The sequence below is a fragment of the Marmota marmota genome, unplaced genomic scaffold (assembly GCF_001458135.2).
Source record: "Marmota marmota marmota unplaced genomic scaffold, marMar, whole genome shotgun sequence".
Taxonomy (NCBI): domain Eukaryota; kingdom Metazoa; phylum Chordata; class Mammalia; order Rodentia; family Sciuridae; genus Marmota; species Marmota marmota.
In genome coordinates, this window is record NW_026000082.1 from 28,584,887 (window position 1) to 28,609,653 (window position 24,767).

At 49.4% G+C, this 24,767-nt stretch overlaps 1 protein-coding gene across 1 annotated transcript in view; it reads left to right on the forward strand.

The window, feature by feature from the left end:
- The first annotated feature begins 1,821 nt into the window (after positions 1–1,821).
- Dlgap3 (DLG associated protein 3) overlaps positions 1,822–24,767 on the forward strand; it is a 60,690-nt gene continuing 37,744 nt past the window's right edge. The window contains exons 1-4 of the mRNA XM_015484752.2: positions 1,822–1,925; positions 2,157–2,259; positions 19,188–19,270; positions 20,756–21,913. Of these exons, the coding sequence (XP_015340238.1) occupies positions 20,807–21,913 (1,107 nt within the window). The 5' untranslated portion in view covers positions 1,822–1,925; positions 2,157–2,259; positions 19,188–19,270; positions 20,756–20,806. The remainder of the gene's footprint in view (positions 1,926–2,156; positions 2,260–19,187; positions 19,271–20,755; positions 21,914–24,767) is intronic.

Consider the following 24,767-nt stretch of genomic DNA (forward strand, 5'->3'; position numbering starts at 1 on the left):
AGAGGGAAGGGAGGGAGAGGCTTCGTGAGTTGGCAGTGAATCAGGGTCTAAAAAGGGAGCTGGGAGGGCTAGGGTGGCAGGTGTTTCTAAAAGGAACATGAACATAGGATGAACAGCCTCAGACACAGCCCCCGCATCCCCACCCCCACTGCCCCACTGATCTGGCAGGCAGTGCCCACCGCCTTTTGTGCCAGGGGGCTTATGTCCAAAGAGTGAGTTTATATGTAGTTATACAGAATGATGGCCATTGAAGGAATCTTAGAATTGACATGGTCCAACCTCTTAATTACACACTGGGGACCCTGAAGCCAGGAGAAGGGAGCGGACCTGCCCAAGGTCACAAAACAAACTTGTGGGTCCCAAGGCTAGCCTTAGCCAAGGAACTTTCTAACCCCCCAGGTGGCCTTCTATTCCTGAACTCCCCACCCCCATCAAAGCTGAGTATAGGGGATTTGGGGAGAAGTAATGAAGATTCAATATCTAAGGCTGTAGACCCTTTAACCTGGGACTCCTTTCCAAAGAGGGGATGCTAAAGATATTCCTGGGGATGGGGATTCCTAGCCATACCTGCTGCAGAGGCAGGCCAGGGCTAGTCTGAGTTCCTGCTGGTAAAGGGGCTGGAGCTGCTACAGGCCTTAGTCCTAGACATTCTTCTGTGTCAGTGCCTGCTATCAGCAGCTGCCTGGCACCTCACATGTTCTCCAGCTGATGTTGGGGCCTGAGCTGGCTGAGCTTCCCACTGCCCCCCAGTTTCTGGTACATTTTGCCTCTAGCTGGGATGACACTTTGTTGGTTTCTGATAGGTAGAAAAACTTCTGGGGCTTATCTGATTTAGGGAGGGTCTATAGTTACTTCTAAAACCTTTCTGATTCAATCTTCCAGGAGTTTAGGGCATATGATGATTATGATTGTCCCTATTTTATAGGTGAGGGGACAGAAATTCAGTGAGAGGTTTCCTATTTGGTTGGTTGGTAGGAGTGAGGGGATGAGGGAGCAAATAACAGGAGCTTTTGTTGAAAGGGGCTTCCAAAGACCTCCTCCAGTGTCTTACATCCCCATGGTCAGGAAACCTTCCCAGATTCTGATATCATTCCCACTTCGTGGAGTCAAAGCTTTGTCTCCCAGTGGGGGGTGGGAAGAACAGCTGCGTACCCTCCTCTATGCAAGCATTATGTCTCAATTCCCTCTTTATCCACCCCCCTTCCAGTCTGAAGGCTGCTGGCTCAGCGGGCCTCCTGCCGTCTGGGGAGTCTGGGTTTGAGCTGGGGTGAGGCGGTGGCACCATCGTTATGGTAACGAGCTGCCAGCTCATCGTTGCTAATAACTTGTCAGGCCCCTGGGCTCTATGCAGCATCCCTTCCCACCAGTCCTTCTTCCCATGTCACAGACAGAAAAAGTGAGGCTGTGAGGGAGGGGCCTAGAAAGAAAGCAATCTGGGGAGGTAGGTGGCCTTTTCCTTGGGACTGTAGTTAGAGAGCAAAGGACAGGGAGGAGAGGTTGCTTGGTTCACACATATAGTCACACAGTTTGATTGCATGGGCTGGTAACATGTGAATGCACTCAGAACATTTTCCTGTAAACTTGTACATGCTAGCTGACATGTTCATGTACTTTCACACAGCAGCCCACAGGGAAGCATACTCCAGGCATCAGAACATGCTTGTGCATGAGTACTGCCTCTGCCATCTGTACATAAGGCACCCAAGAAATCTGGGTTTGTGGGGGTGTCCAGGTATGTGGGTGGGGATCTGATCTTTTTCTGATGCAGCTTCAAAGTGTCTTGTTAACAAAGGGACAGAATGGTCCCGGGGTTCCTTCTTCTCCCTTCCAGTCAAGAGCTCAGAATGGGAGTGGGCTGGGGACAGTGTGGGGGGCCCAAGCTCTTCGCTCCCAAAGGCCTCTGCCTCTGTGCCCTTTGAGTTCAGGTAGCCCCTGCCCCCCTCACTCCGTTATTTCTCATCCTCTTCTCTTCCTGTGTGTAAATATTAAAGAGCTGAGCCCGCAGGGCTGATGTAGACATGGGGAGAGAATGAAATTAAAAAGGATTCCCTTGCCCCCAACCCGACACCCCCGCCCCACAGTCCCCCGCTCCTGCCTCCTCCCCTCTCCCCTCCCCTCACTCAGTGCTTCCACATTCTCTCCTCCCCCCAGTCCAGATGGGAGCTGGCTCCTTCAGAAAGGGGGCTCAGAACAGGGTGTGGGGAGCTACCTCTTTCTGCCTCCCCCAGCACATCTGCCTACAGGGCTGGGAGCCCCCACGTGAGTATTTCTTTTATTTTGGGGGTAGTGGTTAAGAAGGAAAGTGTTTTTTAGAACAGCTGTGAGTGGCGTTGAGAGGCTCAGGGCTGAAAGGAGGTGGGTGGGGTCCTGTCTTTAGGCTCCCTCCAGAAAGCTCAGGGTCAGGGTTTCTTTCCACTCTTGGGACGTAAAGGGAAGGGAGGGGTATCAGGTGCCCCCGGTGGTTGGAAGTGAGTGTGGGAGAGGTAGGGGAGAGGGGCTTTGGCTCTAAAGAAGGTGTGTGGTGGGGAAAGCCTGCTCCTTCCTGGCATCTTGGGTCTCTGGAGGAGCCGGAATGTCACTGGGAGCTGTCCCGAGTGCTGAACTGGGTTCTATAGGATTTGCTGCTTAGGAGCTGTCCCGAGTGCTGAACTGGGCTGCGTTCGGGACAAGGATGAAAAGGCGGCCGGACAGTGCTGAGGGCTCCCTAGAAAATTTCTCCCAGATGACCCACTTTCCAAGGGCAGAGTCCTTGGGTAGAAATAAATATTCTGGGGTCCCGTCCGTGGATTTAGGCCTCACAGTTGTTAGTGGTATTTGGAAAAGGGACTTCCCTTTCCCTGTTTGCTCACCCCCTTCTTCTAAAACCATCCTACAGTTCTGAGGGGAGGCGGGTAGGGATGGAAGATGAAATTGTGGCTGTGAGATCTCTTCCCCTGGGGAAATTCTTAGTGCAACAAGCTTAGGGGTACTTTCACCAGCCTCTCTCCTACTGGGTTCCAAAAGTTCAGGCTCAAGGCAGTTCTAGGTTAAGAGAACTTGGGTCTTGCTGGTTACTCCTGGCGTGGACAGCACTCAGGAGTTCAGGATGATTTTGTTGGTATCCTCATGCTCATCATACTTTGGAATTCAGGACAGGGACGCTGAAAAATTCTGCAAATCTCCCTTGTGCTCTGCCCATCCCCAGCCCTAGCTCAGAGCAGCATTTGGGAAAGACTTTTGTTGGGGAGGAAGATTTCTAAGCAAAGGAATCAAGGAGTGGGTGGGGTTGTTCAGTGCCATGGAGAAGAGAAGGAGGAGGCTACTGGAGACAGGGCAGTAGGAAAAGAGGAAGATCTGGAGGAGTTAAAATATTCAAATTGAGGGATGAGCTCTGGGTTTCAGTCCCTAGTTCCCTGGGTATCTTTTCCCCACTAACCTACGGTCAGGGTCATTGCAGTTATCTGAGTTCTTCTGCTTTGTCTTCGTAACTGTGAAGGGACTAGAGCTAGGAGTTATTTCTCCAGGTCCCTTCCCTTGTCCCAGGGGGATGAGAGCCAAATGTCAGGACATGCAGATGAGATTGTGGGGGAACAACAGGCAGGAGGGGGTGATGGCAGCTCACCTCCCATCCTCAAGAGCACAATCAAATATTCAAATAGGATCCTTCTTAGAGGGAGAGGAAGGAAAGAGTTTCCAGATGGTACTGGGCAGAAATTGGGTGTGGTGGGGAGTTAAAGACGAGGGAGAGATATCTAGGGGATCTCAAACTGAACCAGTTCCTTCCTTCCCAGATGTGACTTCTAGTTAATAAGGAGCCCTTCACCCATCATGTTTTTGATGTAACTCATCAAGATGATTCCTCCCTTCTCTGGCTGCTTGAGAGGAGCTGAGTTTTCTTATGCTGTGGGTGCTGGGAGGTGGTAGGTGTGGGTGTGGGTGCCTGTTTGGGGAGGGGAGGTGTTTGTGCTCTACTGAGCTCCCTTGGTTACATAACAGCTTTGATAAGACTTTACTTTGGAACTGCTGCTACTGCCTGAAGCAGTCACCCCTCCACCCCCACATGGAATGCTGATGTCCACCCCCTTTTCCCTGGCCCCTTGGAGAGTCCTGCTATTCATGATCCAGTGTTCCAGCAGCTGCTTCCCTGCCAGGAGTGTCTGTGGCTTGCCTCCCTGTTCCCTGACTGGCTCCTGTTTTTAAACATTTGCTTCTTTTGTTATTCTAAACCCAGGTCACTCTTTTACTTTTGTTAGCCTCCTGGTCTCCCCTCTCCCTGGGCAGGGCCCTCAGGCTGGGATGGGAGGGGTTCAGTGGACATCATGAAGGTCTCCTCTGGGGTAGAAGAAGGGTACCTCAGGAGGTTTCAGGACTGGAGCTAATTCCCTTCCTGCTTCTTCCTCTGCCTTAAGATCTGTTATATCTGTTTTGGAGTTTGGGAGTGGTGGGTCATACCCAGACGTTCTTGGAGGAAGGATTCTGGCATTGATATTTCCCTTTTTAAAATTAAGGGGCTGTATTTTGGGGGGAGCTTCTTGGGTGGGAAGGGATACACTAATTTTGTTGTTACCCCACCCAAGTTGTCTGAGCAAGGTCTGGTTTCTCCAGGCATGCAGCAAGGGAATTTCAGAACTCTTCTTTTAAAATGACTTTTTTTTTTTCTCCTTGAGAGTGGGTGAGAATGGGATGTGTCCAGGAGTGAGTATGTCCTATTGATAACAAAAATACCTTTCCAAATGGAGAAGTCGGAGACTTGCAAGTTTGCAATTACTTATTAATTGGAGAGAATATGGACTTCTGGTTTTTGGACAGGGCAGAAGCCAGGGGAGGGAATGACCATCCCTGTGAATGGGTCTGTGACTGTGTATATGTACATTTGAATATGTGAGTTTGCTGCCTGGGTATAAAAACATTTATGTACGTAAGTGTGGGCACATATATACATGCATATGTGTATGACTTTATGTATGCATGCGTATATGTGACTGTGCAGGCAACTAATTAAACCAGTGTGTGTGGGGTGTGTGTGTCTGTGGTGTCCAGTGATACCTTATGTGTGTGTAAGCATGCATGTGAGCATGTATGTGGGCTACATATATAGAGAGTACATAATGAATCAACAATGTATAAATATATGTACATAAGTTGAGTCATGCATGTGAATAAATGTAAGAGAGAGATTAAGAGAGATTAATTCTGATTGAACATTGAGTCTAAAAGTTGTTCTCCCACTAGTTTGAACTTGATCCACTCTGATGCCTATGGCTCTTCTCCAGAAAGCAGGCTCCCTGTAGTCTCTCAAATTCTCAGGTCCTGAAGAGTCAACTATACTCTGCCACTATCAGTAGGCTTCCCCTACTAAGGCAGTACATATGACTGACTAAAATACACAAATCACCAAGGATGGGCTTGAGAATTCTTGGCCTCCCAGGCTGTGGTACAAATTCAGGTCCAGTTTCTATAGGACAGTCTGCAGGTATGCGTTTGTAAGCTGTGTCTCCTTTTCTCCACTTCAACTGCCATTGTTTTAAATCAGTTCACCCTCATCCTGATTTCTCACCAAAGTTATCATAACATGTTCCCAACTGTTGTCCATCTTTGCCAGTCCACCTCCATGAATTCTCCCTCTAAAAGCAGCCAGAGTAAGATGAGATCATGACTTTTCAATGGCCTTCCATCTCATTTGGAGTGAAATCTAAAGTGCCTAGTGGGGCCTGAGCAAAGTTGAGTGTTGTGTATAAAATAGGCATCGATCACCTCTCTGATCCTACATGGGCTTCCTTTCTGTCCCATAAAGTACTGAGCACAGTGGCACCCTGAGGCTGCTGCATTTACTCTTTCCTTCAGCCTGAAATGTTCTCCTCCCAGATAGCCACGCAACTTACTCCCTCACTTTATTCAAATCTTCACTCAAAAGTACCATATTTGGATAGGCCTCCCCAACAATCTAACTTAAATAGTCTCTTATCACTCTACCCCTTCACCCCAGTTTATACACACACACACACACACACACACACATATTTGTTTTAATTTTCAGTACTTGTTACCACCATCATCTCATATATTTGTTTATCATTCCACTTCCCTGCTAGAATATAAACTTCATGAGAATGGGAACTTCATATATCTTGTTCATGGCTGTCTCTTCGGTGTCTAGAATAGTATCTGGCTTGGAGTAGGCACTCACTACATTTGTGTTAAATAAACCAATTGTGGATGGATCAAGGTGGAACAAGAAGCAAGGCAAGGAGACCATTTAGGAACCTGTTGGTGAGAAATTAGCATGAGAGTAGCCTGATGGCAGTGGTGGTGGAGAAAAGCAGAGCCAGTGTTCAAACACACGTGCACATATGTGTGTGTGCCTGTGGGTGTTCATGTGTATTTTAGCCAGTCATATCTGCTGTGTTAGAAGGGGAAGGCTAAGGAAGGTAAAGGTGTGTACATGTGTAAAATATGTGGTGTGCATGTTACGAACACCCTGTGACAAGCTGGACACCTTCCAGCTAACCCTGGCTGCCATCCTGCCTTCCTTTTGGATCTTGTCACCACCATCCCACATATCCCCACCTCTGCCAGCCAGGCTGCAGAAGCCTGCTAAGTGGAGGCTCTGTGGTTCCATTCCATCAGTGATGTGGAGCGCTTGCCTTAGGGAACAGGGATAGGGAGCAATGGGAAGGATCTTAGGAAGTCAGAGCCACTGACAGTCTGAGAGACTCCAAGAGGCATGTGAACCTCCCAGAGAGGGAGGAGGAGGAGGACTGTGGTGAGCTCAGAGCCAGAGAGCTCAGGCATGGCCCAGAGTTCCTGAAGCCAGATGTAGTATCCTCCCTGTTCCACTCTAGGTCCTCTCTCCTGGTGGGGAGGGTGCCTTAACCAAGGATGGGCTTGAGAATTCTTGGCCTCCCAGGCTGTGATATAAAGTCAGGTCCAATTTCTATAGGACAGTCTGGGGTTTGGCAGTAGGAGAGGAATTTCTGTTCGTCTCAACTTTGATTATTTTCTTGTCTCCCAAGAGAGGATGGGAAATTAAGTTGTGCTGCAGAATGAGGAACTAAGGTTAGACCTCAGGCAGGACCAATTAGCTGCTTGCCTGAAGGGACTAAGACATACTATGTGGGTGAGAAAAGCTGGAAGGAGGTCTGATGAGGAAAGGAGGAAGAAATGGGAGTTGTGGGGCAGCACCACCCCGTGCCACTTTCTGACCTTGGGTGGAAGGGGCGGTCAAGACCCAAGATCCTGTTTGAGAGTTCCTCCTCTAGACCTCCAAGCCTGGAGCTGGGTTGCCTCAGTGCTAGCATTCCTTTCAGGTTCTGGGGTGTAGGGGGCCCTTCCCTGCGTTCTCTTTTCTGGGCTAGGGGCCGCGCGCGCTGCAGCCGCTCCCCTCCCACCTGGGCTGTGAGCATGGGGGTTGGGCCGAAACAGCCGCCAGAGCCGCCCACCTGCCCGCGGTGTCATGGCAACGACTCTGCCCACGTGGACGAAGAGGAAAGGGAGGAGAAGAGAGGAGAGGAGGCATCACGACCGGAGGATGGCAGGGGGCTTCTCTGGGTCCCTCCTGCTGAAGCCCCCACCCCTCTAGCTTGGCCCCAGTCCTAGCTTCTTTACTTCCAAGCCCCCAGGGCAGGGTGGGGCTGGTATTCCTGCCCTGGCCTCAGAGTGTGCTTGTCCTTGGGTGTCCTGAGTAATGACAACCTTGGCCTCCTGCACTGTGGGGCCCTGGCTGGGGTCCTGGGGGACCTGGGGCTTTGGCACATGCTGGTTTCTCCCTCTCTCCCCATCCTGCAAGTCGGGGATGGAGCCTGGGGCTGAGGGGATGAGAGCCCGACCTACTTCTCTATTTTCTCACTATTTTTCAAAAGGAAAATGACCCACTTTTCAGCCAATCGGACTGGGGCCTGTTCCCAGGCTGATTCCCTGAGCCCCCCTGCCCAGGCCTCTGCCCCATCCTCAGCCTCTTAGACACGTGCTGGGCCCACTTTTTAAGGGAAGCAGGTGCACCTGTGTAGAAGGGTCCCCCCTGCCATCTGTGCCAGGCTCAGGGAGGAACCTGTTCTGAGTGGGGCAGGGGTGGGCCAAGATTGGCTGATCCAGCTCCTATCACCCCTGCTTTGGGGGAGATGCTGTGGATTGCCTCAGTCCCAGGCACTTTGAATGACCTATCTGCCAGCCCCTTACACTCCCAGGATGTATCTTCCATCTCACAGATGGCAGGAAGGGCTGTGGGGAGGGCTCGAGGAGAACCACGTCCCCCTTCTCACCTTGTTTTGCTGGATGGTAGTGGGCTTTTCCCAAACTGCTCCATTTCCATGTGGAAAGGGAGAGCCTTTGGCGCTGAGAGACATGTGTGTCTGACTGCCTGCATAACAGTTTTTCCCAGAGACCCCTCCTAGAGGGTTCTGCCTGTGCCTCTCTTCCCAAGCCCCTCCCTTTCTCTAGGATATTGGTCTGGGCCTCAGAGCCCCCTCCCTCCCTCAGCTATATTGGCCTGGACTGGCTTGGGGGGTGATTAGGGATTTAATTATTTAGTTTCTCCAGCTCAGTAGATTAATTCCATCCATCACAGGCAGACCGAGTCTTCTCCTTCTCTCTGGGCTGCCTGGCCAACCCCAGAGGGAGGGAGCAGCATTGCTCACCTGGGCCTAGTATTGGATCTGGGAACAATGGATAAAGTTCTTGTTGGGGGAGGATTTGGTGTATGACATTGAGCAGATATGGGTGCTTAAGAGCTGTGAAATGAACATGTATAGCTCTCGGACGGGGATGAGCATGTGGATGTGTGAGATGTGAGGTTTGCATCTGTGCAGCTTCTGTGCACACAAACATCAGTGTGTTGTGGATGAAAACACACATGTGTAAGGGCCTTTACAGGAATAAGTTTGTGTATTATCTGTGTACATTATTTGACGATGGCTATATGTGAGAGGACAAATTCTGTGTAAGATGTATATAGATGACTTCATGTCTCTGCAATTTACCTATACATGAACACATGTTCAATTGTGAATGAGCAGTCTTGGGAACATATATAGCCACATGGGAGGGAGGGACGGCGGGGGTGGAGCTTTCCTGAGGCGGAGTGCTGAGCCAGGGCCATGGAGTGTCGGCTGCTGGCCTCATTAGACCATTTTGGTCAGGGAGACATGCTACTTTAGCCATGTCTGTTTAGCCTGGGCTTGGTGTCCTGGTGGTTGAAAGTGTCAGGCCTGGATTCAGACACATATTGAAATCCCTCTTCCACCACCTGTGTGACCTTGGGCAATTTTCTTTATATTCTAAGACTCTCTTTCTTCATCTGTAAAATGGGACTAGTGATGGTAGCTACTGCATAGTTCAGTTGTGAGGACTATAGGAGGAAATGCATCCAAAGCACTTAACACAGTGTCTGTGTGGTTGTGGGCATTCAGGGAGCTTGAACCTTAGAACGAAGAATTGAAAGGCACCAGATATTGTCTGTTCAGTGTTTGAATCCAACCTCAGCTCGAATGCCTCCCTGGGCAGGAAACTCCCAGCTCTTCAGCAACTGGGACCAAGTTTCCCTGCTGTGAAATTCTGGCCCAGCTATAGGGAGTCATTTTTCTTCTGCCTTCTCCTGTTTCTCCCCCTTTCTCTAAGCATTAACTGGGGGTGCTGTTTCTTGATGGCTCAGTTGCTGACCCTGAAAATGTTGGGCACCTACTGGGTGCTTGGTTTGTCCATACAGAGATAGATTGAATGAATCATGGCCTTTAAGGAGCTCACAGTCTGACAACACAGTTACCCTTCTGTGCTGAAGGGAAGTATGGGACCCAAGAGGAGGTAGGACCTTCTGTGTCCTGGAGTTGATGGGAAAAGCACTCCTACGGAAGGCTTTTTAGAAGAGGGTGAAATTGAAAGGGACAGGTCTTCTATGTGGCACTACAGTCTATACTGCTTCCTCTCCCCACATACCCTCCTGTTCTCTCCCCAGATGCCCACTCTCTTCTGTCCTTCTAAGCCTGGAAATTTAGAGAGAGAAGCAAGGGCTCAGACAACCCTGAGGCTGGGGCAGGGTCTGGCTGTTTCAGGTAGTGCCAAGATTAGAACCCTGCTGTCAGCCAACAAAAGGACCTTCAAGGGACCCTGGGGGAACAGCCCTGTGCTTGATTTCCCTATAGGGGAGGCTCAGAAGGAGGGGACAGGCCTCGCGCTGGAAGTCCCTGACACAGCTCACACAAAAGGCTTATAGGGAAAGAAATATATATATAAAAAAATGGGAACTTGGTAAAATGATGGATATGTTAGCTTAATTGTGGTATCCACTTCATGGCATATAGGTATATCAAAATATTATATCACACACATGTTAAATATATGCAATTTCTGTTTTTTCTGAAGAGCAGGCCTAGGAGGTATCCTGAAAACTGTACTTTTGATGACTTCCTCAGATGATTCTGATTTAGATATTTGAAAAACTGTTTTTCAAACACTGAGTCGATGTACAAATATGTACTACAGATGAAAATCAAAATCTTCCATTGAGTTGTGGTATCCAGAAATTATGAGGGCCACAGAAGGATTAAAACCTTAGAAAGCCACATTTGGTAGAAGAGACACTAAAACACAAAATTGAATAACATTTGAAGAATTTCTTGGAGTTATTAACCTATGTCTAGAAATAAGTCTCATAAGGAATGTCAGTCACTATTTATCTAAGGATGTAACAACTTAAGAAATGATTGTATTATATTTTCTGGAAAAATTTTAAAAAGGCTTATAGGACAGTGTGTTAACCCTGGAGGCAGTTCTAAACTTAGAACCTCCCAGAGGGACTAGATACCTAGGCTGGCGGTAGGAAAGGTTATGATCCTGGCCAAGCACCTCATGCCCAGTGGACCCCTGTCATGGACTTGGGCACCTACCTGTTGTTCTCAGGTGGCCCTGCAGGATCAGGTCAGGCAGTACACTGAAGGCCAGGGCAGCACCAGCCCAAGTCACATACAAATGAAAGAAGGTGCTAGGGCACTAAAGTCAGGAGTAGCCAATATATGGGGACAAATATGCCAGTTGACTTGTTGCCACAACCTAATGAAGTAGGCATCAATTTCCCTATTTTATGGATGAGAAAATGGAAGCTCAGAAAGAGGAAAGGGTTGTTCATGGTCACGCAGGTATGCTGCAGTAGATGATCGGAGGTGGATGATTGTCTCTCTAGTACCCAAGCTGTGAGGTTGCTGAACTTTCCCTTCCAGATCCCTGGAGTTGGAAGAGAAACTGCCAGCCCTGGCTGCAGGGGTTTGGCAGGATCTGTGAATCAAGGGCTTCTAGCTCTCTCATATGACACCATCTTTGGCCACCTGGGCTGTCCTGCTGTCTCCTGCATGTTCAAGATGTGGGATGTCTTCAGAAAGATTCCAGGCAAACAGATTCTTCAATGCATGAAACAAATGAGTTTTCAGAGTGTCCATTTCTGATCCAAACCTCTCATTTGGCCACAACCTCAGCCCAGGGCTGTCTGAGACATCCTCCTAGAGGTCTCAGCTGGGTGTGGTGGCTCATGGCAGTCATCACAACAACTCGGGAGCCTGAGGCATGAGGATGGCAAGTTTGAGGCCAGGCCGGACAACTTAGTGAGACCCTGACTCAAAATAAAAAAGTAAAAAGGACTGGGGATGTAGTTCAGTGGTAAAGCATCCCTGGGTTCAATCCCCGGTAAAAACAAAAACAAACCCACAAAAAGCAAAACCTTGTGTCTAATTCCCATACAGTTAAATTGTTTTTCTTTCATTATCAATAGCTACCCTTCAGCAAAGTATGGGACATTTCATCTGTATTATCTTTATTCTTATGGCATCACAGTAAAAAAAAGTGACTATTTTTATTCCCATTTGAAAATGGGGAAAGTGACCTTGAGAGAGACGAAGGGACTTCCTTAAGGTTACATGTTTAGTAACTGGCAGACCTGGGCTACGAACCCTAAAGTTTGGTTCCAGGCCTGGAACTCATAGTCTCTCTCACCAGTTGTTCCTGGCCAGGATCTCTTAGGAGTTCTGGTCCTGGGAGTCTTCCTTCTTTACAGATGGAGGCTCCTGGAGACCTTCAAGAGGGGGAGAATGGACATGGCAGGGCAGCATAGCGGAGAATCAGTTTAGCTGACAAGATGGAGGAGATGGCTGAGAACAGGCTGGAAATGTTGGCCATGATGGGTGAAGCTGATCAAGATGAATTATGTCTTAGTGGGCCTTTGGCAGCCCTGGAGAAGGAGGATGAAGTTCAAACTCTGCTTTTGGGGTCTCTTGATTACACGGTCCAACTGAAGAAGGAGCTCTGGGACCCAGCAAGTTAGAGTGAGGGGACCTACTTGGGGCTGGAGGGTGAACCCCGAGTCTTACTCCTACATACAGCTCATCCATGAGAGCCCTCCTTACAGCCTATTCTTGCCATGAAACATTGGGATGTTTTCTTTTTTTTCTTCTTACTCCTTCTCTACTACTTTCCCTGTGCAAAAGGGTACATCTTAGGGTAGACCTGGGCAAACAGGATGAGCAGGGCTGGGTTCAGAGGCAGAATTTCTAACACCAAATTTTGAAGATTGTTCCAAAGCCTTTTTTTTTTTTTTGCAATGCTGGGTATTGAACCCAGAGCCTCACGCATGCTAGGCAAGCACTCTACCATTGAGCCACACCCCAGCACTGTTCCAAAGCCTTTTGAAGGAAAGGTGTGGAGGTTCTTTCTGTGGGCACCAGAAGGTGGGTGAGGCAGCAAGGGAAGACACTTATTCATGCAATAGATATTTTTTTGAGCACCCATTAGTGCCAGGCATTGTTCTAGATGCTCAGGATACTGCAGTGCATGAGACAGATACAGTTCCTGCCCTTCTGGAACTTAGGTTCTACCATGGTAAGACACACTCTACATGTGTAATGAATGGAGAAAATAATATCAAGGAGCAATAAGTTCCATGAGGATAATAAAACAGGGTGATGTAGAACGACATGGGGGATGTGGCTGAACTTTAGTTAGAGCGAGTGGTCAGAGAAGGCCTCTCTGAGCTGAGCCCCAAAAAATGAGACAGAGGAAGCCATGGGAATATCTGGGACAGAGTGTTCCAGCAGAGAGAACATCAAGTGCAAAGCCCCCTGAGGTGGGATTTTCAAAGAGATTATAGGTAGTGTGGGTTATTCACAGGCTGAACGCCATCCAGTGGGTCAGGAGATGCATTTAGACTCAGATCTGCCTACATGTCTTGAGTGTTTTGGAGCAGTAAACCCATTTTCTATGAAATTCCTGCCCTATGCCCCCAGGAAGAGTTGATGAAATACAGAAGTGAAGGTGAGTGAATAAGACTGCAAACCTCTCTCCTTCCATTCTGTTCCTCCTTCTTCTTTCTCCACTTTCTGGGGCAGGGAGGATAGGAGAAGAAGGGTTTTCCTTGGAGTCCTAAGGGCTGGGGTCTTTAGCCATGGGACGGGTCGAGGGGTTGAGGAAAGCATGGACAAGGGCGCCAGACCAGCAGCTACAGAGATCCTACCACAGTCATCCGGGTAAAGCCAGTGTCACACTGGCCAGGGGGCTCAGGCAGAGGTAGGTGAAGGGAGAGGCCTCTGTGGGCAAAGATGAATAGCCAGGTCAGGGGCTCTGTGTTAGGCTTCCAGTGGCTAGCTTATTCTGCATGGGCACATGGCCCCTGCCATCCAAGCTGCAGGCCAGTCAGGGATTGGGAAAGGGCTGTACAGGAAAACTGAGACAGAATCCTGGCCATATTGGTTAGGTCAGCCCAAGGAAATGTGGGAGATAGGCGAAGCCTGAAGCTTTGGGGTCCCTGGGCACACGTGGCTCACCCACAGGCACGGAAGAGCCCAGGCTTGTAGCATCAAAATAAATTCTAGGCCTCACTTGCTCTAAGTTCTGCTCTAATACTGGAGCTGGTGTGGGGATGACCTCATGGGCTCCCTGTGATGGGATCAGGTAGGACAGACCCCCAGTGAGACAGCAGCTGTACCCTTTTGCTGAACAATCATGTCAAGCTTGTCACTCTCCCAGAGGCTCCCCGAGGAAGGGGTGAGTCAGCTAATATTCAGTAATCGAAATCTTCGTCTTTGCCCAAGGTGTCACTTTGTCAACCTCTGAGACACTTTGTTAAACGCACCTGGATCCCTGGGTCCCTAGATATGGACTATCTTAGGAACAACTTATCTTTTCCACAGCAGAATACCTTTGGCCTTAGATGGTTGTCACAAAGAGATTAAGTGACCTACCTAAGGTCACACTGTAAGCCAATGGAGGAAGTAATAAAAGCAAAACCACAAATAACAATATCTACCTTTATTGGGTTTTTACCATGTGCTAGGTACAGTGCTAAGGGAATTATATGCTTTCCTTTATTATCCCTTACATCATTAGTACCTTTATGATGGCTCTCATACAATTCCCATTTTGCAGGTGAGGAAATAGTTTAAGAGAGGTGAATCACCTGCCCAAGTACACACAGCTAGTAAGTGGGTGGAGAGGGATTTGAACCCAGATAGTCTGAAGACACAGTCCACACCAATAACCGCTTTGATCCAGTGAGTTTGTGAGTCACCTAGGTCTCAAGAAAATCAACTGATTTGGCTGGGCAGAGCCCTGGGGGCTAGGGAGAGAAAACACTGACTCCTTCCTCTGTATCCCTTTTCCTTCCCCCATTTTCCATTCTTTTTCTGGAAGGTAATTGCTTGGGGCAGTGACAACCTCCCTGGCGAATTACACAGCTGGTTTCCCAGTGAGATTTGTAACAACAACCCCGCCAGCCTGGCAGCCCCCAGCAAGTTCCGGTTTAAGAAACTAATTGCTGGATTGTGTAGTTGGTGCTAAATTGGGTAATTTCTTGGTGACGGCATCTGTGCCACTTCTTCCATTCCCAGATAGATTCAAGCTCTATCAGAGAAGAATTTGTCACACACGGCACCCTCCCAGACTCCTTCACTTCCCACTTCCCAGCCAGCCACAAGCGACTTGCAGAAGTGGCTGCTTTCCCGGCCCAGAGGTTCATCATCTGGGCAGCTCCTTGTGTCCTGGGATAGTGGAGAGATGACTTAGTGCAGTAAAGTGGGGAAAATAATGGCAGCACCCAGAGTTGCCACAGGGCTTCAGAGAGCTTCTTTTATTCTGTGCTCGTCTGACCTTGGTCTTGGCATAAACTCACGTTCTCGCCACGCAGGGGAAAAGGTTAAATCATGCACTGGTTTGCTCTGGAGTGTGTGATATAGGTGAGGTCTTTTGATTGGTTTGTTTGCTAAACAAAAGCAAAAACATCCAAATGCACTTTCGTTGCTGTATTTCCTTCAGAATGGCATTGGGTAAGTGACTTCTCTGGGCTAACAAACAGCACAGACAGTGGAAAAGTTAAGGCTTTGGAATTAGGCAGCGCTGGGTTTGACTTCTGGCTTTGCTACCGGCTTTCAGTGTGACTTTAGGATGGTTAATTAGCTTCTCAAAGTCTCATTTTCTTTTTCTATAAATTGGGAGGGGTGGGGATAATCTCCATCTCTTGAAATGGTTTTGGGAATCAGATAAAATATCACAAATGAAAGGCTGTTGTTCTTTGTAGGCTCTAAAAAGTCTCTCAACAAGCACCTGCCACGTGCCAGGCACTGTGCTAGGGGCTGGGGAGAACACAGCGACTGAGACGGACAAGATTCCTGCGCGGAACTTACATTCTAGCGGGAGAGACAGGTGATCTCGGAATCACACAAATTTAAAATGGTAACGATGTAAGAGCCAGGTCCGTGGTGCCTTGAGAGCAAACAGCAGGGGGATCTGACCTACTCAGGGAGGCCAGAGAAAGCTTCCCCGAGGAAGCAACCACTGGGCTGAGATCTGAAGGGAATGCAGGAGGCAGCAAGGCAGAGGTGGGCCGGAAAAGCATTGGGGACAATGGGAATAGGCCCCATGATGTGAAGGATCATGGAACTGAAAAAAGACTGGCATGGCTGAAGCAGAGAGAGCAAGGAGGGGGCATGTGGTGAGAGGATGTCGGAAAGCAGGAAGGGACACGCCATGCTGGCCTGGTCAGACAGGTGAAGGTGCTTTGTCCTAAGCATCATCAGTAAGCCAGTGAAGAATTTAAAGCAGAGAAGCCACATGATCAGATTAGCGTTTTCAGATGATCATTTGGGTTGGAGTAGGGTAAGAGCTGAAACATGGAGACCAGTTGGGAGACTTTTGCAGATGTACAGGCAGAAGGTGATGTTCAGAGGTGTAGCTGGATTCGTTCGTAGCGCTTTCTGCTGCACATGCAGAAAATCTGGCCCAGGGAGGTTTAAAATAGAGTTCATTCCCTATCACAGCAGGCCTGGGGAAAGGCAACCGCTTGTGTTGCTTCCTGGCTCCTTGGTGCCAGGACTAACATCCCTGCCGTTGCCGAGGGCTTTCTCTCACGGTGGCAAGATCGCTACCCTCATTCTGGCCATCGTTATTTTATTCTGGCCAAAAAGAAGGGGAGGAAAGATGGCACTAGCAAGCTCCATCCTTTTTGTGACAAAGGCAAGACAATTTCCCAGAAACCCTCACCTAATTTTTATGTTTTATTTTGAAGTCCTGGGGATTGAACTTGGTGGTGGGCTACCACTGAGCTACATTCCTAGCCTCATTTTTTTTTTCCTAAGACAGGGCCTTACTAGGTTGTCCAAGCTGGCCTTGAACTTGAGATCCACCTGTCTCAGTCTCCTGAATAGCTGAGATTACAGGTGTGTGCCACAGTGCCTGTCTCATCATATGTTCATGTATATATATCGTTAGCCAAAACTGAATCACATGGCCTGAAGTTACATGGGAGGCTGGGAAAGGGAGGAGGTTAGGAATGAGTTTTAGCTAGTCAGCCAACAATGATTGGTGGTAACAGAAATAAGTGGGTACATTTATTTTTAGGAAGCAGAATCCATAGGACTGGGTGATAGATTATGAATCCCTTCCTCACTTGTTTTTCCTTTCCCTAGATCATATCTAGTATGAGTAAATGGCTGTGTTGGAGAGAGGTGCCAAAATAGTGGGGACAGAGGGTGAAGGAATGTGGCTGTGAAGCATAATATATAGCAATAAATCAGTTGATAATGAATTTTTTTGTTGTTTAGGAAATCCATAAATTAGATATCTTTTCCCCCCAGTAACTTGGATTTTTTAAAATATCCTTTACTATTTGGTCACTGAGGAATTCAGAAGTCCAAAATAAATGCCTCACATGAGACATTACATTGCATGATATTTTAGAGTTTATAAAGTGGTTTTGTATGCATTGTGTCATTTGATATGCACTGAAGTGAGCAGGGATCTCTATAGAGAAGTTGGGTCACTTGTCTGGGTTGTATACCTTCTGGTCTTGAGACTGTGCTCTTTCCACTAGACAGTGCTGCCCTGTAGGACATGGGTCAGGGAGCCAGAAGGGTCTGTCTGGAGAGGAGCAACTGTAAGGACTTATCTCCTCTGAGAACACAGCTAGGAGAATATGGATCAATTTTAAAGAGACTGAAGTTTGTTAAGCTCTTGATCGCAGCTCACCTATGTGAAGCTGGATACAGAGAGCAACTGAGAACATCTACCATTGGGAAGTTCAGTGTGAGATTCCAGCTTAATAGGACTGCAAACCAACCAAATGGGATTGTGTGCAGTTCTACCAAAGTGGCTTTTGGTGCTCTGCATCTCAGACTTGGGTCCTGCCTGGGCCAGGAAGAGGAGTGTGCCATGGACAAAGGACCAGGCTGTCAAAGCTTCTATCCAAGGTGTGGAAATGTTTTCGAGTGCTTTTCTAAGTGCCTAAGAGGCAGCCATCTTGGTCTGAAGTGCCCTCTGTTACCCCAGAAAAGGGCAGTGGAAGAGAAGAATTGTCATAGAGCCAGGCAGCTGATATCTGTGAGGTCACCCCAGTCTCTCTCCAGGCAAGATAACCAGTAGCCACTCCAGTTCAGTTCCCAGGGTGAGCTTGGAGCTAGGCATATTTCACATTCTCCTCTATGGAAGATTCCCAGGAGACTCCACAATCTTCTTCATTGTCTCACATCCCTCAGGGTCAGGAAGTTCTTCCTGATGTCTGACTGCGTCTCTTCACTACTATTAATCACGCTTGCAAAGCTAGCTCTTCTTCCTGACATCCCTGTGTCTAATAATGGCATCATTAGTCTTCCAGTCACGGCTGCTGCAAACTTCAGAATCGTCTTCCTTTCTGACTCCCTCTCTCTCCTTCCCACTGTTCTCCAAATCCTGTCTTTCTACTGGAACTTTCTCAGCCCACCCCTCAGAATTCTTTATTTGTACAACTTTTCTGGCTTGTGCTTGCCTTTCCTCCATTGGGAGTTATCTCCCCTCCACCTTTGTGAAATACACAGCCATCCTGTACTCTAATTCAGTACCCTCTTCTCTGAGAAGTCTTCCTTGATTTCTCTCTACTGAATGGTTTTGCTCTCATCTGAACGAGCCTAATATTTTGGCACCTCTCTCCAGCACAGCCATTTGCTCATGTACTTAGTATATGTTTATTAAATATTAGGTCTGAGCAAAGCCCTAGATTAGATTCTAGGGATCCAGAGATGAATAGGACTTGGTTCCTACCCCACAGAAGACTATACTGTAGGGGAGGAGAAAGAAATGGCAACAATTTCAGTGCAGTGTGATAGTTGTTTCATGGGGCCACCCTGGGTGTTATAAAAGCCCAGTAGAGAGGCATAACCCAGAATGAGAGTACAGAAAGTCTTCAAGGGAAGGTGGGGCTTAATGTAAGTGTTAGCTGGGGTTGGGAGGTTTGGGGCAGGTGAAAGGAAATTCTAGGAGGAGGGAACAGCTCATGTAAAAATATAGGGACCTGAAATAACTCTGTCATGCGAAAGGTTGTTCCCTGTTAAACTATAGACCCCTTGAGGACAGGGATCACATTTAAATTACCTCTATACAAGTCTCATTCAGAGTTTTACTCATGGTAGCTGCTCAAAATGTTTGTGGAAGGCAGCCATATTTAAGGGCAATGAAAATGCTGTGGCTCAGCACCATGGACAGATCACACAGACACCTGCAGTTGGAGGTAGTCCAACCTGTGAGCTCATTTGCATGTATTTGCATAATGAAGCCAACCTCATTTCCCTGGGGGTCTGAAGGCTCTGCATCATGGGGGATCCAATCAGTCTTGGTTTTGGGGGTTGGGAAGGGAAACTGTCAGGGCCAGAGACCAGAGGACTTCAGAAGAATCTCTTTTCCCTTTTGCTGACCACTTCTTTCTTTTCTGTTAGGATCCAGTGGTCCTGAGCCTTCTGAAGTTAGGATTCTGCCTGGTGGTGGGGATCCTGACATCAAGGATGGGATACCCCGGATGGTGAGTGGTAGGAAATTCTGGGAGAGGGGATTAGATTCAGGTTCTCAAATCTGAATAATTTGAGTTTGTGTAACCTTACTATTTTGAGCTCCAGTTTCTCATGGTAAGTGTGGATAATGTCTGCATGATAGGCTGTCAGTGGGGTTAGGGTGTTAGGTATGCACAGTACCTGGTACATAGGAAGTGTTTAGGAAGTAGTATGAGATTAACTGTGAGCAGAGTTTGGAAGAAGCCTGAAACAGGGTGGGTGTGGGGAGGTGGTGGTGGGAGGAAGGGAGATGGAGTCTCAGAGGTGCTGCTGTCTGGAGTCTTCTGGATTGTCATCCCCTCCTAGTCAGCAGATGGCCCAGGACATGGTCTGGGATGAGGGAGAGCTCCGTCTGCCAGCTCCTTCGTCCCTGTCCTTCCTGCTGTCACCCCCTCCTGCCATAGCTCCTGTCCTGGCAGCTCCTGGAGTTCTGATTGGAGGCAGCTCTTGCTGAGAGTTGACCTCTCTGTCCTGTAGCCTTGGCAGCCTGGGATGGGGGCCAGGGACACTGGTTCCAGACCTTCTTCTTCATCACCTCTCTGCCTTGCCAGCCCACTGTTCCTGGGAGGAGGAACTCCTGGGTTCCAATCCCAGTTTAGGATTCAGATACTACCTGTATAGCCAGCATCCCTGCTCTATGGCTTTTCCTCCCTCCTTGATTCCCCCACCCCCTCCCCAGTGGAAAGAAGCTGTGGGAGGGGGTACATGACAAAAGGGGAAATTTCACTAGAGAATATTTGGAGCCCAGAATATTTCCCCGAAGAGGCCTTTCATGCTCATAGAGGGTGGGAGCAGCCACAGCTTCTGCATAAGCTCACAGCCCCAGTGGAGGAAACAGGAGGAGTCATCTCAGGTTTTCCTTCCTGTCTCAGTGATGGGGGTGGGGGAATGAGCCTGCAGCCAGATGGAAGGAACTGGGTGTGGAAGGAAGGGGAGGGATTTTTCTGTGAAATGGTGCTAGATATGTAGATTTGGGTCCAGTGTTCTCTGGTCACCTGGCTGGGAGCTGTGACCCTGAGGCCGGCACCTATGGTAGTAGGCTGTGGAGTAGGGTTGGGACAGGTGTATAGCTCTGGATCTGTTTGCCTAAACCCAGCATGTTAAAAGTTAGTTCACCTAATGACTGGTTTCCTTGACTATTTGGTGTGTTTGCTGTGGATTTCCTTTTGTTTTTGATAATCTAAGGATATTTAAAAACCCATTTGGCTGAGAGGATTTCCTCTTGTGAATAACTATATATCAAATTTGCAGCATTTGATGAATGACGGGATTATTTTGTGTCCTTGTGTCTTTGTCTGTTGTGACTATTTTAAGGACTTTTCAGCCCATTTGTGGAAAAGTAGTACGATTAATCACAATAAATTGATACCTAAAGGAATACAAGACTGCCTAATGAAAGATGGTTTTAGGTGAAGTAGCTTGTTCCGTTTGAAACCCATTTCTCCCTATTTTCCCAGGAGGTTCCTGGGGCCTGGCCCCCAACACTATGAAGAGCCTTTTCTGAGGCCATGAGGGGTTACCATGGCGACCGAGGCAGCCATCCCCGCCCAGCCCGCTTTGCTGACCAGCAGCATATGGACGTGGGCCCAGCTGCCAGGGCCCCATACCTGCTGGGCTCCAGGGAGGCCTTCTCCACCGAGCCCCGCTTCTGTGCCCCAAGAGCTGGCCTGGGACACCTTTCTCCAGAAGGTCCCCTGAGCCTGAGTGAGGGGCCATCAGTAGGCCCTGAGGGAGGGCCAGGGGGGGCTGGGGCAGGGGGGGGGAGCAGCACCTTAAACAGGATGTACCCCGGCCAGGGCCCCTTCGACACCTGTGAAGACTGTGTGGGTCACCCTCAGGGCAAGGGTGCCCCCCGCCTGCCTCCCACACTCCTGGATCAGTTTGAAAAGCAGTTGCCCGTTCAGCAAGATGGCTTCCACACGCTACCATACCAGCGAGGTCCAGCAGGGGCTGGGCCTGGGCCAGGGCCAGGTTCTGGCGCCGCCCCAGAGGCTCGAAGCGAGAGTCCCAGCCGCATCCGGCACCTGGTTCACTCTGTGCAGAAGCTCTTTGCCAAGTCCCACTCTCTGGAGGCACCTGGAAAGCGGGACTATAATGGGCCTAAGGCCGAGGGAAGAGGTGGTTCTGGGGGAGACAGCTACCCTGGCCCAGGCTCTGGAGGCCCCCACACCTCGCACCACCACCATCACCACCACCATCACCACCACCATCAGTCCCGGCATGGCAAGAGGAGCAAGAGCAAGGACCGCAAGGGGGATGGGAGGCACCAGACCAAGGCCGCCGGCTGGTGGAGCTCCGATGACAACTTGGACAGTGATAGTGGCTTCCTGGGGGGTGGGAGACCCCCTGGGGAGCCTGGTGGTCCCTTCTGCCTGGAGGCTCCAGATGGGTCCTACCGGGACTTGAGCTTCAAGGGACGCTCAGGCGGGTCGGAAGGCCGCTGCCTTGCCTGCACTGGCATGTCCATGTCACTGGATGGACAATCAGTCAAGCGAAGTGCCTGGCATACCATGATGGTCAGCCAGGGCCGGGACGGATACCCCGGGGCCGGGCCGGGCAAGGGGCTTCTGGGTCCGGAGGCCAAGGCCAAAGCCAGGACTTATCACTATCTGCAGGTGAGGCTTTGTGGGGGTGGGGAACAGGGTCCTCAGCCCTCACCAGTCTTGTCAGCCAGGAAACAGGGAAAGGGTTGGATGGGAACCAGCTGACCCTCTGATGGAGGGCATGCATGCAGAGAGGTTCCACTTGCCTCACTGTGTCACCCTGAGCTCCTGTTGGGGCTTTAGTTCCCCAGTTTGTGCAGTGCAGGGGCCCTTCTTCTGATGATGCACATCAGTGCCAGGAAGACTTCTCACTGACCTACTGTTTTGGACAAGGTGTGCTGACCTCTATCTTATGAAATTGGAGGCAGAATGAGGTTGAGAAAAGGCAGTGCATAGCGTGAAGCTCTCTGACCCTAGCTGCCCTTTAGCTTGGAGGTTGGCAGTTGGAAAACAATTCTCCTGGCCCAAAGCCTTCTCCTGAACTTTACTGCTCAAATCAGAGTGGTCCAGATGTTTGAATATGAAGGCCAGTTTCCAGAATATGCTTCTGCTGAGGTTTGTCATTCTTGGGTACCTGTGGTGGGAAAGCCGGTGGGGGCAGGGTGGCGGGGTATGGAAGAGCTCTGGGTCACTGTCTTGTGAGTTTTCCTAGGCTGAGGACATGCTGAAGTCTGAGCCTTGATTTAATTCCAGGTGGTGTTGGGAGTGGAGGTTCTGACAATAATTGGCATGCTCTCCCCATCCTGTTTTACTACCTCTGAGGCCTCTGCTGGCGAGCCTAAGAGTTTTGACCTCTTCTGATGGACCATTCATCGCACCCTCTGCCAGCCCAGTCTGTTTTCTTGAGCTCTCCTGTACTTTTAGAAGGAAAAGTCAATAAAAGTTCTGGAGGTCCAGCAGACTTAGGGTTATCTCCTAAACCCACATTCCTCATAGATGATCAATCCACATTCATTCATTCCCTGAGCATTTACTTTGTGCTCAGATGGGTACAGAGGTGAAGACATAGACACTGCTTGTGAGAACTCACAGTTTAGGAGGGGTAGACAAGGAAGCAGCTGGAATAGAGTATGATTGGCTGTGACAGAAGAGAGTCCTGGGCACCATGGGGACACAGGAGTCCCTCACCTACCTGGTGATGGTGGCCAGGGGTGGCTTGAAACAGCTTCTAGGAGGAATGTCCCCTAAATGGAGTGTCAGCAGAGGAGTTGGAGTTAGTTGAGTGCAGATTAAAAGTGTTCCAGGAAGAGACTACAGGCTGTTTAGAGGTGTGGAGAAGTGAGCCTGCATGTGTCTTTTGGGTGTTTTTGGCCTTGCTGGTAAGTTGTTCACACATTACAGTTCCCCTGGGGGAACTCTTGAAAGCCCAGAGGAGAAAATAGGGCCATTGTGGAAGTAGAAAGGGACTTCTGGGATTCGGGACTTGTGGGTTGGCCTTGGATTGCCCCCTCCTGGGTAGGAAGGTGCTCTAAGCTGAACTTTGAAGGATGCAGGGAGGGAACAGCCACTATTCCTCCCCCATAACCGAGCCCTTGCCATCCCTGGAGGCCTGCCACCATTTTGCTGCTCCCCGCTGCTTCTCCAGGGCTGCCCTGACCTCCCTGGGGGCTTCCTTTTTAACATGCACCTCACAGTGTCCTGCAGAGGAGCAAGGAACTCTGCAGTGGCTATGGAGTGGGAGCCCTGCAGTGTGGCCGAGCCTGCCCTGGCTGGCCCATCTGCTGACTTATCTGCTGCTCCCCTCTGTACAGCGTGGGGAAAGGGAATGGTCCTCAGGGTCTGGGATTCCAGGGTGTCATGGAGTGGGAAGTCCGAGCTCCTTTAGGTGAGAACTAAGGAGCTGCAGGAGCCTCCCAGACAGCCTGGCACTCCCCGGTGCACAAGCAGGGGGGCTGGCTCCATCAGACTGGGTATCTTCTTCAGACTCCTGGACCTTTTGTTCAAGTCCCATTTCTCTCCCTAGACACCAGCCCTTCCTCAACCCTTTTCTGGGTCCTCTCTTTCCATTCTGAGCCTTGTTCCTTTAAGGAGCCTCATCTCCTTTCTGTATTCCCATTTCCCAGCCCTGACCCCTTGCTGAGTGAGTCCTGCTCTTCCTTGAGGGTTCCTTCTTGGGCTCTCATTCCATCCCTGGTCCCCAGTTCTCATACTGATCCCTGTCCTTATCCCTCCCTTGAGCCCTAGACTCTCCTGAGCCTTGTCCCCTCTTGGAGCCCTATCTTTGCCCTTTGCAGCCTCTTCTTTACAACAAGTGTTTTACGTCCTGTTGGCTCCCCTTGTCGTCTCCCCTTGCCTTCACTTAGATGACATTCTTTGCAGTGTAGGTGATCCTCGTGGACTCCCTCAGAGGAAAAGCCAGGACCACCTAGCTCAGGCTGATCCCTTTACAAGGGCTTGAGCCCATCCTCCTCCATCCCTCAACTGTCCCCTTTCTAAAAGAAAATCTTTACTGTCTTTTCATCCTGAAAACATGCTCAAAGTCACTTTCACCCTAAAAACATCTTTCCTCAATTTCACTGCCCCTTGTGCTTCTTGCTTCCCTTTCTACCCAAGTTCTTAGAGTCTCCTCTCTTCATTTCCTTTTCCTTCTGCCCCTCACAGCCTCTGACCGCTGAAGGGACCTGGTTTCTGAGAGCTACCTTCAAAGGGTACCTTCCATACCTATAAGTTAAGATTTATTGATCACTCTCTGTGTCCAGGACACTCAGTATAGGTTTATTTAACTTTCCCAACAACCCTTTGATGTAGGCATAATTCCATTAGCAGTTCCCCGACAAGAAAGCCAGGTTGATGCTTAGCGATTAATCGGTTTTGCTCAAGTTCACCTAGCTAGCAAGCAGGGGGTCAGAATTTGCTTATGGATCTTCCAACTCCGAAGCCTGAGTTACTAACCTCTGAACGCACTGTGGCATTTGACATAATCAAC